Source organism: Nuphar pumila, chromosome 16 (genome assembly GCF_984573655.1).
Source record: "Nuphar pumila chromosome 16, dmNupPumi1.hap1.1, whole genome shotgun sequence".
Taxonomy (NCBI): domain Eukaryota; kingdom Viridiplantae; phylum Streptophyta; class Magnoliopsida; order Nymphaeales; family Nymphaeaceae; genus Nuphar; species Nuphar pumila.
In genome coordinates this window covers 72,424,217-72,439,033 of record NC_143264.1, presented here as the reverse complement: position 1 = coordinate 72,439,033, position 14,817 = coordinate 72,424,217, and the positions used below count along the sequence as shown (strand labels likewise).

Here is a 14,817-nt window from a genome sequence, read left to right as displayed (position 1 = left end):
TGGATTGGAAAACACTGTTACCAATAAATAATATCATAAATACATAATACCAAAACATGTGGAAGCTGGTAAAGGTTGGATTTGATGGACCATGTACATCCAACTGAGCTATTCTTTTGATATTTTGGTCCCAAAGGTTGGATTAAAGACTCAGGTTGTGTGCTATCCTCCGGATATGCTTTCAAATCCTAGCCAAATCTAAAATAAAGAGAAAGGACAAAAGAACATGGTCCCAATTAGATCACTACTGTTCGCACCCATACCCCGGCCTTTGTAGTATAGCACATCCCCTTTCTTTTGGAAGTGGGGATGGCTGTTAGGGGGAACTCCTTCCTTCCTCCACCAGCTGTTGAGTTTCAGAACTTTACAGGCCCGACTTCCCCAATTACAAGAAATAGAAGATATAACACATAGGAAGCTGACTTCCCCAATTACAAGAAATAGAAGATATAACACATAGGAAGCTGCATTCTTCTTCCATGTGCTTAGACAAGGCATTGGCTGCTCGGTTTGTAGGGATGGCAGTGGAGCGGGATGGAGGCGGGGGACAAGGTCGCCACCCCCACTCCGTCTTAAAATTTTGCCCTCTATCCCTGCACAGATTTTGATTTTAACATTTATCCCGGTTTCATATCCTCCATCCCTGGTCCAAACGGGGCAAGGCAGGGCGGGCCCGTTTCTCTCTGATCCACTGTCATCCCTAAAGGTATTTTAGTTACTTTACTAACAGAGATCAGGGATGGGGCGGTGAAATGTGTAAGACCATCCCTGCATGGGTTTTGATTTTAACCTTCATCCCTGCCTCTGTTTCATGTCCTCCATCCCCGGTCCAAATGGGGCAAGGCGGGGTGGGGCCCCGTTTTCCCTCTGTCCACTGACATCCTTATCTGTTTGTGAGACCCTTCTTGTACTCAAGTGTGAAATCATATCCTTGGAGACATGGTATTCCAGAATCAAACCTGGTTGGACCTTCCTAATGATCGGACCCTCATAAGGTAACAAGTGCATGGAAACAGGAAATCAACTAATGTAAAGGCAGTGATCCATCAATGGAAAGTTGGCCTCACTGAATGAGTAGTTTAAAACCCATTGACTCGCTTCTCGTTGGAGAATGGATCAATTTGATGGTTTGGTGCAGTGAGCGGCTTTCCTTCTCTACTGATATCGAGAATTGGGGTCGAACAAGAAGCACGCTGTGACCATGGATTGTGTTGGGTTTCCCTCCTTTGTGGGATCCATTGGTTCGATGCACATTCAGTATCGCTGTAGAATTTCAAGCACGACGCCTGATCTTCTTGAGGACAATTTTCGTATTCACTGGATAGCGATTTGTAGAAGTTCTCTCAGCTGAATGATGATTCAGTTGTTCGGAGTTTGAGGATCAGTGATTTATCGATAATGATTTGGCGAAGAGTGCTTTAACCTGAATAGTGATTTGCAGTACTCGCTGGATAGCGATTTGCAGTACTCGCTAGATAGCAATTTGTGGTATCGCTGCATAGTGATTTATAGTAATCGCTAGATAGCATTTGTGGCTTCAGCTGGATAGCGATTTGTGCTAATGTGCTTCAGGCGCATTGTAAGTTGTGCAAGACATTTAGTCTTTCACATTAAATGCGGGTCTCGTCCTCTATTTAAGGGATGGATGAGAGAGCAAAAAAGAGAAGAAGCAGAAAAGAGCGAAAAGGTGTGAGAAACTCTTTTAGGGCACCGAAAGGGTGTAAAGTGAACAAAAGCAAGAAGTGCTGCTACACTTCTTTTAGGACAACTTCGTCAAGCTGGTTCTTTATATCATTCATTCTTTGTTTCTCAGTGAGGTATATCATCTTGTTCATTTCGTTACACCTTGTGTGTTTGTAAGGTGTATGCCTTTTGGCCACTCTGTAATCTTTGTTTGAAGAAAGTGGAAGTTGCTGACTTATTTGTTGTTATGGACGTACCTCAGTTGAGAGGGAACCATGCAAATTGTTGTGTGTTGTTTTGTTTCTGCTATTGGTTTGTTTTGGTTTTATTTCTTCCATTGTCATTGCTTTATTGTTTTCATCGATTCACACTTGTGGGGAGACCCGGTACGTCCATTTTAACCTCATCATCTGGTATCAGAGCTTTGGTTTTTAGTCTTAGTTCGTCATATATTTGTGTGTGAGTCATGGAGAACAACGTTGGTCGCATGATCAATTTGAATGACACAAACTAGATGACATGAAAAACAAAAATGGAAGACCTTTTGGTTTGTAAAGATCTGGATGGACCTATAGAGGGTGATAGCAGCAAACCAGAAGAGATGAAAGATGACGAATGAAGAAAGCTAGACCAAAAGGTTGTCAGTTTCATTCGGCAATGGATAAATGATAGTGTCTTTCATCATGTATCCACATAAACTTCGACGCATGATCTTTGGACCAAACTGAAAAGTCTTTATAATAGAAAGACGACAGTGAATAAGGCCTTTCTATTTTGAAAGCTTGCGAACCTCAAATACAAATATGACAACTCTATTGCAGAGTATTTAAATGAGATCAAAAGCATTGTAAATCAGTTTGCTACAATAAAAATCACTTTTGATGATGAGTTATAAGCCTTATTGCTCCTTAGTTTCCTTCCTGAGAGTTGAGAAACCTTGGTGGTCACAGTCAATAACTTCGCACCTGATGGAACGGTAATAATGAGTCAAGTTACCAGTAGTCTTCTAAATAAAGAGACGAGAAGAAAGTCGTCAGGTCCTTCTACCTCTGAGGCACTTGTGATTGAAAACTGGGAGAGAAACAGGAGTAAGAGCAAGGCTCCACACTACCGTGGCAAATCCAAAGGCCACTCACACTCGAGCTCAAAGAAAGATGTTGAGTGTTATTATTGCCACAAGAAGGGGTGTATGAAACAAGAGTACAGAAAGCTCAAGTTCAAAGAGCAGAGCTCAAAAAAAAAAGTATAGTGCCACAACTGCAATCACAGATAGAGAGATCATGGTTATGTGTGATGGCACTAGCATCAATCTGATCGGTCAAGAGACTGATTGGGTTATTGACTCTGGAGCTTCATTTTATGTTACCTCACAGGCTAATTTCTTCACTTCCTACTCTCAAGGTGATTTCGAGAATGTCCGAATGAGAAATGAAGATGTGTCGAAGATTGTTGGCATTGGCGATATTTGCTTGAAAACAAATGTTGGCTGTAAATTATTGTTGAAATATGTGAGGCATGTACCAGACATCCGACTGAATCTGATCTCTGTCGGAAAGTTGGATGATTACAACAACACCTTCAGTGATGGAAGGTGAAAGTTAACCAAGGGTTCCTTGGTGGTAGCAAAAGGAACTAAGACCTGCTCTCTCTACACTTTGCAAGCGAAGACCTGCAAGAGTGTTGTGAATGTTGTGGAGACTGGCTCATCTACAGAGATATAGCATAGAAGGCTCAGGCATATGAGCGAGAAGGGACTACAAGTCCTAGTTAAGAAAGAGCTCCTGGCTGGTGCAACAGGTACATCTTTGGAACCTTGTGTTCATTGCTTTCATGGTAAACAAAGCATAATTTCTTTTCATAGAAGCATTGCATCTAGAAAATCTCATGTTCGAGATCTTGTACATTTTGATGTCTGTGGACCTTTGAAGGTCAAGACACTTGCTGGTGCATTGTACTTTGTAACTTTCATTGATGATCACTTTAAGAAAGTCTGAGCTTATACACTGAGAACTAAAGACCAAGTTCTAGATGTATTCAAGCATTTTTAGGCCATGACTGAAAGAGAAATTGACAGACAGTTGAAGTGTGTTCGCTCGGATAATGGTGGCGAATACATTGGGTCATTTGATCAGTATTGCACCAATCATGGCATTAAGCATGAAAGGACTGTGAGGATGACACCTCCTCACAATGACGCAGAGAAAGGATATGATGAGACATAAATTGAGGGGGATCCAACACCACAAGAGTCACTTCCTCAGACTCCGATAAGGAGTTCTACCAGAGAGAAACAGTCATCCAGGAAATACTTATCAAATGAGTATGTAATGATTACAGATCAAGGTAAGACAGAAACTTTTGAAGAAGTTTTGGAGGACGAAAATCAAACTGAGTGGCTTTAAGGCAATGAAAGAGGAAATGAATTCATTGTATGAGAATCACACATTTGATTTGGTAAAGACACCTAAAGGGAAGAAAGTGTTGAAGAACAAGTGGGTCTGCAGGCAGAAGACTGATGGGATCAACTCTCAACCTAGATACAAGGCACGACTTCTAGTGAAAGGTTTTGCTCAGAAGAAGGGAGTTGATTTTGATGAAATCTTCTCACCAGTTGCAAAGATGTCCTCCATTCGAACTGTGCTTGGTATAACTGCAAGCATGCATTTGGAAGTTGAGCAGCTTGATGTGAAGACTGCATTTCTGCATGGTGACTTGGAAGAATAAATTTATATGGAGAAACCTGAGGGCTTCATTGACAAGGGTAAAGAGCACCTAGTCTGCAAACTGAAGAAGAGCTTGTATGGATTGAAGCGAGCACCAAGACAGTGGTATAAGAAGTTTGATTCCTTTATGACTGAGTATGAATATTCAAGAACCTTCACAGACCATTGTGTGTTTGTGAAGAAATTTTCAGATGGTAATTTTACCATTCTCTTGCTTTATGTGAATGATATGTTGATTGTGGGCCAAGACATCACCAGGATAAACAAGTTAAAGTTGGAGCTGAGTGAGACCTTTGCCATGAAGGATTTAGGTCCAGCAAAGCAGATTCTTGGGATGAGAATCGTTCGTGACAGATCACATGGGTTGATCTGGTTATCGCAAGAGAAGTATATCAGAAAGGTTCTTGAGAGGTTCAACATGGACAAAGCAAAGCCTGTTATTGTCCACTTGCAGGCCATTTCAAACTTAGCTCAAGTCAATGTCTTGCAAATGATGAAGAAGGAATTGAGATGCAGAAAATTCTCTATGCTTCAGTAGTAGGTTCGTTGGTGTATGCTATGGTCTGTACTCGACCAAACATAGCTCATGTTGTTAGTCGATTTTTGTCAAATCCAGGGAAGAAACACTGGGCAACAGTGAAATGGATTCTGAGGTATCTTCAGGGCACTTTGAAGTTGAGCCTATGTTTTGGAAAAGGTGAACCTATTCTTGATGGGTTCACAAATTCTGATATGGTTGGCGATGTAGACAGTAGAAAGTCTACTTCTGGGTATTTGATTACTTTTTCAGGGGGAGCAGTTGCATGGCAGTCGAAATTACAGAAATGTGTAGCTCTCTCTACTACAAAAGCTAAGTTTATCGCCATTACAGAAGCCAGTAAGGAATTGTTGTGGGTGAAGAAATTCTTGCAAGAGTTGGGTTTAAAGCAAGAAGAATAAGTTCTTCACTGTGATAGCCAGAGTGTGATTCACTTGAGTAAGAATTCCTCGTTTCATTCAAGATCAAAACATATCGATGTCCAATACCACTGGATTTGAGATGTCTTGAATAAAAAATTACTGCAACTGGAGAAAGTGCATACTGATGACAATACATCAGATATGTTGACCAAGTCATTGCCCAAGGACAAGCATGAGAAGTGTCGATTCCTAGCAGGAATAGAAGAAGCTTCCACATAAGCCGGGAAGGGGGAGAATTGTTGGGTTTCCCTCCTTTGTGGGATCCATTGGTTCGATGCACATTTAGTATCGCTTCAGAATTCCAAGCACAACACATGATCTTCTTGAGGACTATTTTTGTATTCGCTAGATAGCGATTTGTAGAAGTCCTCTCAACTGAATGACAATTCAGTTGTTTAGAGTTTGCGGATCAGCGATTTGTCGATAACGATTTGGCGAAGAGTGCTTTAACCTGAATAGTGATTTGCAGTACTCGCTGCATAGCGATTTGTGGTATTGTTGCATAGTGATTTATGGTATCGCTGCATAGCGATTTGTAGTAGTCGCTGGATAGCGATTTGTGGCTTCAAGTGGATAGCGATTTGTGCTAATGTGCTTCAGGCACATTGTAAGTTATGCTAGACGTTTAGTCTTTCACATTAAATGTGGGTCGCGTCCTCTATTTAAAGGATGGATGAGAGAGCAAAAAAGAAAAGAAGCAGAAAAGAGCAAAAATGTGTGAGAAACTCTTTTAGGGCACCAAAACGGTGTGGAGTGAACAAAAGCAAGAAGTGATGCTACACTTCTTTCAGGACAACTTCGTCAAGCTGGTTTTTCAGATCATTCATTCTTTATTCCTCAGTGAGGTATATCCTTTTGTTCATTTCGTTACACCTTGTGTGTTTGTAAGGCTTATGCCTTTTGGCAACTCTGTAATCTTTGTTTGAAGAAAGTGAAAGTTTCTGACCTATTGGTCGTCGTGGATGTACCTCAGTTGAGAGGGAACCACGTAAATCATTGTGTGCTATTTTGTTTCCGCTATTGGTTTGTTTTGGTTTTATTTCTTCCATTGTCATTGCTTTATTGTTTTCATCGATTCACACTTATGGGAAGACCCGGTACGTCCGTTTTAACCCCATCAGATTGGAGTTGAAACAGATTTGAATCGGCAGGTCTAGTGTGTTCCCGCACTACTTCTTTCCCATTGTTTTTCCTAAAGCATGTTGGAGGTCAAGTTGTTCGTGGGAACTCACATCTTTAAACATTGCTCAAATTCAAGGGTACATTGGAAAAAGTAATGGCATATTTGGTTTAAAATGCATAGCTGCTTGAAAGCATGCATAATTATGAAGCTAAATTCATGCTTGTGTAGCCCACAAGGACTCTAAATACCTGGCAAGGTGGTAGGCTTAAGACATTCAAGATAAAGGATGTCAATGAGTTGGATTCGCAGGGTGTGTGGCACTTGTTGCAAGGCCAAAAATTACATAAAACTATCTCCAAAAGAGAGTACTTGTCGAGTTTTACACCACACACACCAAAGAGCCAAAGTGAACGCAGTCAATATTGTTGAAAGCACACCTAATCTAACACTTAAAATTTTAATATTGTTGAAAGCACACCTAATCTTTGTCATGGTTAATTAAAAAAAAACTTAGATTTACCTCCATCAAACTTGTTCTAAATGTGTCTACAATTACCAAAACTTAGGCATTTTTTTATTATCACAAGAACTTTAGCTGTGCTTTTGAAAATTTATGGAAGGGTGCATTTGGATACTTTGGATGAGAATTCTCATGGAAAGTGAATTCTCATTCCATGAAAATATTAAGAATGAGAACTGTCAATCTTTAGAATTCTGTTGTTTGGATAACTCAAGCATACCCAAAGAATTCCTTTGGAAATTCTCATTGTGTTGCCATTTTCAGCCATTTGAATGAAATTTTCAAGAGCTTTCTCATCATTAGCTCTTTGAACATAACTAGAAAGCACAGTGTTCCATGAGACTGCACCACAAATGTCTATTTCTTGGCAGTCATTCACTGAACACTGTAACTGCATCATTCAGAGTTCCACACTTAGGATACATGTCAATAATCGTTCTACCCAAAATACTAGTGAAATTTTCAGTTTTAACCCAAAAGGAGTGACATAAGACAGTTCTAACAAACTCGTAGTTCAAATTTTGCATGGCAGTGAAGGTGAAATCATCCAATAAGATACAATTTTCTTGCATTTCTCTGAAAAATCCAACAACTACTTTGCGGACATGCTGTTGTAGCCAGAGATGAGAGTTATAGTTGATTATGTCTGTTTGGGACCAATTTGAAGACACATCGGGCTTCAAGGAGGTTATTGTTTCTTATATAACCATTGATCATGGTGTTCCATGCAAAAATGTTCATGTCTGCCATTTCATCAAACAATTGGAGAGCCTCATTATAATGACCCGAGCCAGGGCCACTCAAGTGGGTTCGTGGACATTAATTCTTATAAAAAATTTACCAAAATAATCTTGAAAACCATCCTAGATTTTTTTTATATATATAACAAGGTCCATTCATCCATCATTAATACTAACCATCAAGGTTTAATGAAAGTAAAATATTCAGATTACATATTCCAAAATAAAAATGCAGAAATAAAAGCAAAGTACTTTCAGTACTTCAAAGTTCACAAGTAGCTTGTCTATGAGTCACGTCCTCCTGTCTGTTGTTGCTCTTAAAGTTACAGTTGTAATCAAGAAGGAGAGAGTCTAAACTTCAATAAGTTCTCATTTATAAATAGAACATGATTGTTACAATTGTAGTGAACTCTAAGCTATTATTTTTAGTTTAGTTCTCTAACGAAGCACACATGTTATTTATATATTTTATCCTCTTTTATTTTTTTATTTAACTTCTTAAAATATTTTCTTATTTCTAAAGAAGACAAATTTTAATATCACACTCTAAACTAATCGGTTATTTCAAAAATAGTCTCTTAAAGCGTAGTAACTCATGTAGACAACTCCATAGTCTATGGTGTTGTCTAGACATATGAACCACTAACAACAAAATAGATCAAACTGACTCAGACTATAGGCTTCTCATCATTGCAGCTTTGCTTACCGGTTGCAAGTCGGAGAGCCCAAAATGTCTGTCGGTAGCTAGTCGAGGAGCTCAAGAAGTTATACCTGCCTTCAAGGTGTTTGAGAGGCTATACTTGCCCCCAAGGTTTGTGGTTCATGTTACATCCTACATGTGCCTAATAGAAAATATTTTTAACCCCTAAGAGTTACCTAGGAATTCTTCAAAAAAATTGGGTACAATCGAGGTACTCACATCTCAAACAAAGTCCTAGACCATGTCCTTCCTACTAGAGTTCTTTATTATTCTTTGTATTGTTACCTTATGTGCATTTTTTATTTTCTTTCATTTCTTAGCGTTAGTATATTATACAAAACCAAATGTATGATTATTTCAGCGTGTAATCACAAATACACATTTTATTTCTATAGATAACAATTCATCACAGAGGTACATTATCAATTTATTACGTTACAACACTTACAATACCCCTCCCAAGGTATAAGCATGACATTCTCAAAATAAATCATATTTTGAGAACCCTGAAGCTCTATTTTTCATTTTCAAAGCTTAGCAATCTATTTTTCATAATATATTACATGTGTTCAAATATTATTCTTATTTTCACAACAAGCACATTTATGATACAAGTCATATCATTTGTTAACATTTACATGACATGATCAAGTACTAAAAATAAACATGTAATATATACCACAATACCACAATTCTCATGAATCTTATTAAAAACAGCATCAATATAAACTCATAAACATACAATTTAGACGGTCTATTCATATACATGAAATAATCTACATTGCTATAAAATACATGAAAACACTTAATTATATGCATTTATATGAACACGACTATATCTTATTTATCTAGAGAGTTATTTAGAAATGTTCACTTACCTCGGATTATCCAAAACTTGAACTAAGGAACAACCTTAGTCTTTCTGCAAACCCTAATCTGAAATAAGCAAAAATCTCAACAATTACTAAAATATCATTAAAGTCCTTGCTTGTGTAAAATTATGAAAATACTTATAAGCCTCTTTACCAAACTCTGATCTCAAACTTTCAGAGTTTGTCATCTTACTCTATCCCAATGGATCCTTCTCGATGAGAGAAATTCAAGAGTTTAAAAATCACCTGAATATGATATCTAAGTGAAGAGTTATGCTCGATTTACTGGTTGGATTAGATCTGACTCGGATTCGAATCTTAAATATTCAATCCAAAACAAGTATATATGTATTTTGTTTACAATTTTTGATCAATTAGCCCAAGTTGACCTACTGATAAGGAGTGGTTTCCTTTACATGAGAGGTTGAAATTTCAAATCCCAATCCCAACCCCAACCCCTCCCTCTTGTATTCTCTTTGACAAATTCCCAATTCATTGAACTTAGCCCAAACATAACCTCATCTAAGCTCACTCCCTAAATTGAAACTAACCAAGACTTAGCCTGGTCTAGGTCTAATTTAAACTGGACCTTCATAGTTCAGTTCCTGATTCTCCAACTCAGATCCAAGTCCAAATCTACTTTAATATGGATTTAAATCGAACTCTGGTTAACCCCTCCCTCTTGTATTCTCTTTGACAAATTCCCAATTCATTGAACTTAGCCCAAACATAACCTCATCTAAGCTCACTCCCTAAATTGAAACTAACCAAGACTTAGCCTGGTCTAGGTCTAATTTAAACTGGACCTTCATAGTTCAGTTCCTGATTCTCCAACTCAGATCCAAGTCCAAATCTACTTTAATATGGATTTAAATCGAACTCTGGTTGGTTTGGTTTTACTGAATCCAAACTTGATCTTATCTAGGTTTAGTCCAATTGAATCCAAAACCTGATCCATTTTGTTTTAGGTTTGGTCTAATTGGATCCAAACCTGATTTATACTGGGTTGGGTCAAAATAAAACCAAACCCAAACTCGGTTTATAATTGGAAACCAAGACAATCACTATCTCCGTTTTCAATATATAAATAATTTTATTTTATTTATTTTCTTAAAGTGCACCCAGACTAAATTGGTCTGGTACAAACCGACCCGACTCGGTATGAGGTGCACTCAAACAAACTGACTCGGTTTGGTTAATCTCAAACCGGTTGGTCTAATGGTTTTCTAAAAGAAAAAACGAGATAGGATCACCTGTTTTTTTTTTTCCTTTTTAAGAAAACCGAGACAGGGGCCCATGACCCCTCTCCCTCTTTCTCTGTTTGGTTTCCACCAGCAATCCCTATCTGTGGCTCAGGGGCGTCCTCCCCCTGCCTGCCTCCTCTCGCAATGGCAGCGTCTCCGGCAACGGTGGTTGCCGGCGTCGGAGACAGAGGAAGCCGCCTCCCTCTGCCCTTCTTCCCGAAGGGTGGCAGAGACGGGCAACTCTCCGTGTCTCCTGTCTCTCTTTCTTCCCTCCAATGGGTGGCTGTCTGTCCCTCTCTCTTAATCCCGGCAGCCGGCAGCCCACCCTTCCTCCTGCCTCACAGAGGGCGGCAGGGACAGGAGGGGGCCGCCCTCTGTCCCGGCCCTCCCTCTCTTCTTCTCAGGACAGGGTCGTCAGCCGAGTTGCCGATGACCATCCAATCTGTTTTTTTTTTTTAAATAAACAGCAGAAAGGGAGAAAACAACGCTCAAGCTCCTCACGCCTTCTTCCTCCTTGCTCATGTCTCTCTTTCCCGTACAAATAGAGGAGGGGGTTTCTCCATCCCACACTCACCCCTCATGTAACGGGGTTCTCCTCCTTCCCCACTATTTCATTCGTGGGGGGAGAGGAAAAGGAGGGAACACACCCCCTCCCCCCCCTCTTGACCCAGCTGGCCTAGGTGGGATCGAGCCCACCTGACCAGCTTGGTCAGGTGTTACACTCATTCATGAAGCAATTTTTGTAGGATTCTATAATCAGGTTGAACATTTTCGTGGAGCAGTTCTTAAAAATGATAATCTCAACCTTTCCTTTTAGCAAATAAGATGGTGGTTTTTAAAGATATTAAAGGTAGTGATTTTGTTGGTTCTTGAGGAAGTTGGTACATGGAGATTGTACCCATCTCCTGTGTTTGAGAGAGACAGAGAGTCTATGGGCAAATAAGGCATTCTAATAAAAAAATTAAACTATCACTAATAAATATGAAATAAATATGGCTAAGGATTTTTTTGAAAGTTTGAGGTTTAATGTAAATTGACAGTATATTAGGCACCTGTCTATAAATTAGGCTATAGTCTCATTTCCCTGCTCCCGCCACAACTCATAAAGGTCATATGGAGCTTTCATGAACTTGGGTGCCTCATTGGAACCAGGGGTGGCAAAACCTGACCCGACCCGCCAACCCTCTTTTTAGCCGGGTTAGGGTTTGGTTTAAACGGGTTCGTGTCGTACCCGTTCAACCTGTTTATTAAACGGGTCGTGTTCATGTTAGGGGTATGCCAACCCGCCAACCCGTTTGACCCGTTTAATAAACGGGTTAGGCAGGCGGGTCAACCCGTTTACACGAACCCGTCAACCCACAACCCGTTTACACGAACCCGCAACCTGTTTACACGAACCCGTCAACCCGCAACCCATTTGTCGCCGTATTGTGTAATCGTGTCATGTCGACCCGACCCGACCCGTTTATTAAACAGGTTAACCGTATTGTGTCGGGTTACTCGTTTAATAAATGGATCATGTTCGTGTTTGCCACATCCGACCCGTTTAATAAACGAATCGTGTTCGAGGTATTCTGACCCGCCAACCCACCAACCCAACCCAAATTGAAACCATGTGGCCATCATCCCCAACTTGTCATGTATTTGAGTCCTTTGAGATGATCACCACTTCCCATCCTGCTACTGCCTTGTACATATATACAATCAACTCAGTTTTCTGTTTCAAAATTATTCTCTTTCAATAGATAAGTTTGCCTGACCTATATGAATCTGGTCCTTTACATAGTGAAAACCAATATTTGGACACCAACATACAATTTATGATGATTGCCAATTGATATTTTCTCTCTGTATATAATATTTACGAAATTTGTAGATGGGTAAAAAATATGCAGGATGCAAGTACAAAATTATTCACAATATGCACAACTTATGGTTTAGTACTTGATTGTATGCTCTGCTTATGACTTGCGACCATATATTCAGTGTACATCTAATCCAATAATGGAAAAGAATATTCATTGGGTGCATGACAGTTAAGCATTTATTTGTTGGCCGAATCCTGAAGTTACTGTATCAAACCTAATGGGAGGTTTAGAGATGCTAGATTTTGGCTTTGCCAGCTTTAGAAATCTGTCGGAGTATATTTGAGCATTGCCACCCTTTCTTCAATCCTCAGAAGTCCTTTTTCTTAAAATAAATATTTTTCATAAATTTAACAACAAAATGAAAGAGCACCGACACTTTCTGGCATGTTGAACTTTATGCTATATTTTGAGGCAGAAAATCTTGGTATTGATCTTTAGTACAATGAAAATCAATTATTTGGGATTCATACTGTGAGAACAGTTAACATGAACTATACTGGCAACTAAATTTTATATAGCATCACTTTGTGTGTTTTTTTTAAGGAATATATTGTGTTAGTATCAAATGCAATAGAATGCAAATAGCTATCTTAATTGTTGGATTAATGAGAAAACATGATTGAATGAATGAGAATGTACTTTTATTATTTCTATGCATGTTAATGCCTTCTGAATCGGTGTGAAGTGTCATGGATTAGACAGGATCACAGACCAATATCCATCTTCATCATCAGAGTAGTGAATTAGTATTTTCTTTATATGTTTAGATTGGGAAAATTCATGTAATTGGGAAGAAAAATTGATTCTTGTACAAGGCTGTATAAGCTATCCCAAGAAACCCTCAATAGTCGAGGATTTTCTCTTTCTGAGTCATTCGTGGCCTCCTATGAATTTGGCCTTGGGGGAGGGAAGATCTCCCCCTCTTCTCTAGGAAGCTTGCATCCAAAGAGAGAGAATGACCTTTTCTCTTTCTTGAGGATGTCTCTCTCTCTCTCTCTCTCTCTCTCTCTCTCTCTCTATATATATATATATATATATATATATATATATATATATATATATATATATATATATATATATATATCCTTTTCTTTCTTCCCTTTTACCCTTGAAGCAGAGGGCCTAGAAGGGCCCCTCTAACATGAAGTACTATATGATACTTTATATTGATGAGTTCTAGCTGTTAATAGGAAATTGTTAGTCTTGTATCCATATAGAGGGACAGTGGCATTGCATATGCAAAAGTCATGTATGATAATATTGTTCAATGCAATTGTTGTCACAGGCCTATTTCTTCAATAGGCCAGTGCGGTTCGACGGTCTTTCTTTACCACCACAAGCCTATCTGGTCGCTCGCTTGCCGCTGTGGAAGCTTTGAATATAAAGAGTGCAAGAGAGGGAGACAAATTGCAATCACTTGAAGGTAATCACAATGAGGCTCAACAAAGAAAGCTCAACACATTTGCATTCATTTACAATTTTGCCTACAGGCATCTTACAGTTCAGATCTACGGGCTAACCCTTTAGGGTATTGATCAACCTAAACCAAGGTACAAGGGTGGCCCGAAGAAAGTTACAAGTAACTCAACACTTACATCATGACTCAATCAAAGCAAAACAGACTCTAGACATAACTATATAAAGTGGGTCACAAGAGAACATGCGCTTCCGTTCAAATCATGCACCGACCTCGGTGCCATCTGTTTCATGGTAAACCCTGACTTCATCTGGATAGCAACTCTTCATTCGAAATGTTGGCTCCCATGTCGGTTCCGTTGTCTCCTCTCACTGCACAAAATACTTCTTTGTTTCGCCCAAGTAGTTGACCTTGTGATAAAGGATCTTGCTGAGATGCTTCTCAGCCAGTTGTGTTGTCGAGGCCCTCTGCAGGATATCAGTGCGTTGTGGCATGCTACATTCTAGATCTCCCTTGTCTGCATAGAACGATTTTAGGTTGCACACATGAAATATCGAGTGCACATTGAAGTCCGAGGGCAGGTCCAGCTTGTACGCTAGCTTTCCCACTCTCTTGGTGATGGTGAATGGTCCTTCATACTTCTTGATCAGTCCACGATGTCGTTCACAAAAAATGCCTGTGCAATCAGGATAAAGCTTCACCAACACTTGGTTCTCAACATGGAACTCAGCAGGCCAACGATGTTTGTCTGCCCACTTCTTCATTCTCTTAGCCGCCTTGTGCAGAAATGCCTTCGCCAGCTCGGTCTGCTCGTGCCAGTCTCGATCAAACTGACAGGCACATGATGGTGTTCCCTTTTCCTATGTAGCTAGAGTATGCAGAGTTAGCGGTTGTTGCCCTGTGGCTGTCTCAAATGGGTTGTAGTCTAAGGATTCACTCTTTTGAAGATTGTATAAGAATTGGGCCA

At 39.6% G+C, this 14,817-nt stretch overlaps 1 protein-coding gene across 1 annotated transcript; it reads right to left on the bottom strand.

The window, feature by feature from the left end:
* Window positions 1–14,218: 14,218 nt before the first annotated feature.
* Window positions 14,219–14,614, bottom strand: LOC149813539 (uncharacterized). The gene has a single exon (XM_089991139.1). The coding sequence runs from the start codon at window positions 14,612–14,614 to the stop codon at window positions 14,219–14,221; it is 396 nt and encodes a 131-aa protein (XP_089847265.1).
* Window positions 14,615–14,817: the final 203 nt, after the last annotated feature.

What these genes read in the sequence shown, in the direction of transcription:
- LOC149813539 (XM_089991139.1), bottom strand. Translation starts at nt 14,614, where the DNA reads ATGAAGAAGTGGGCAGACAAACATCGTTGGCCTGCTGAGTTCCATGTT.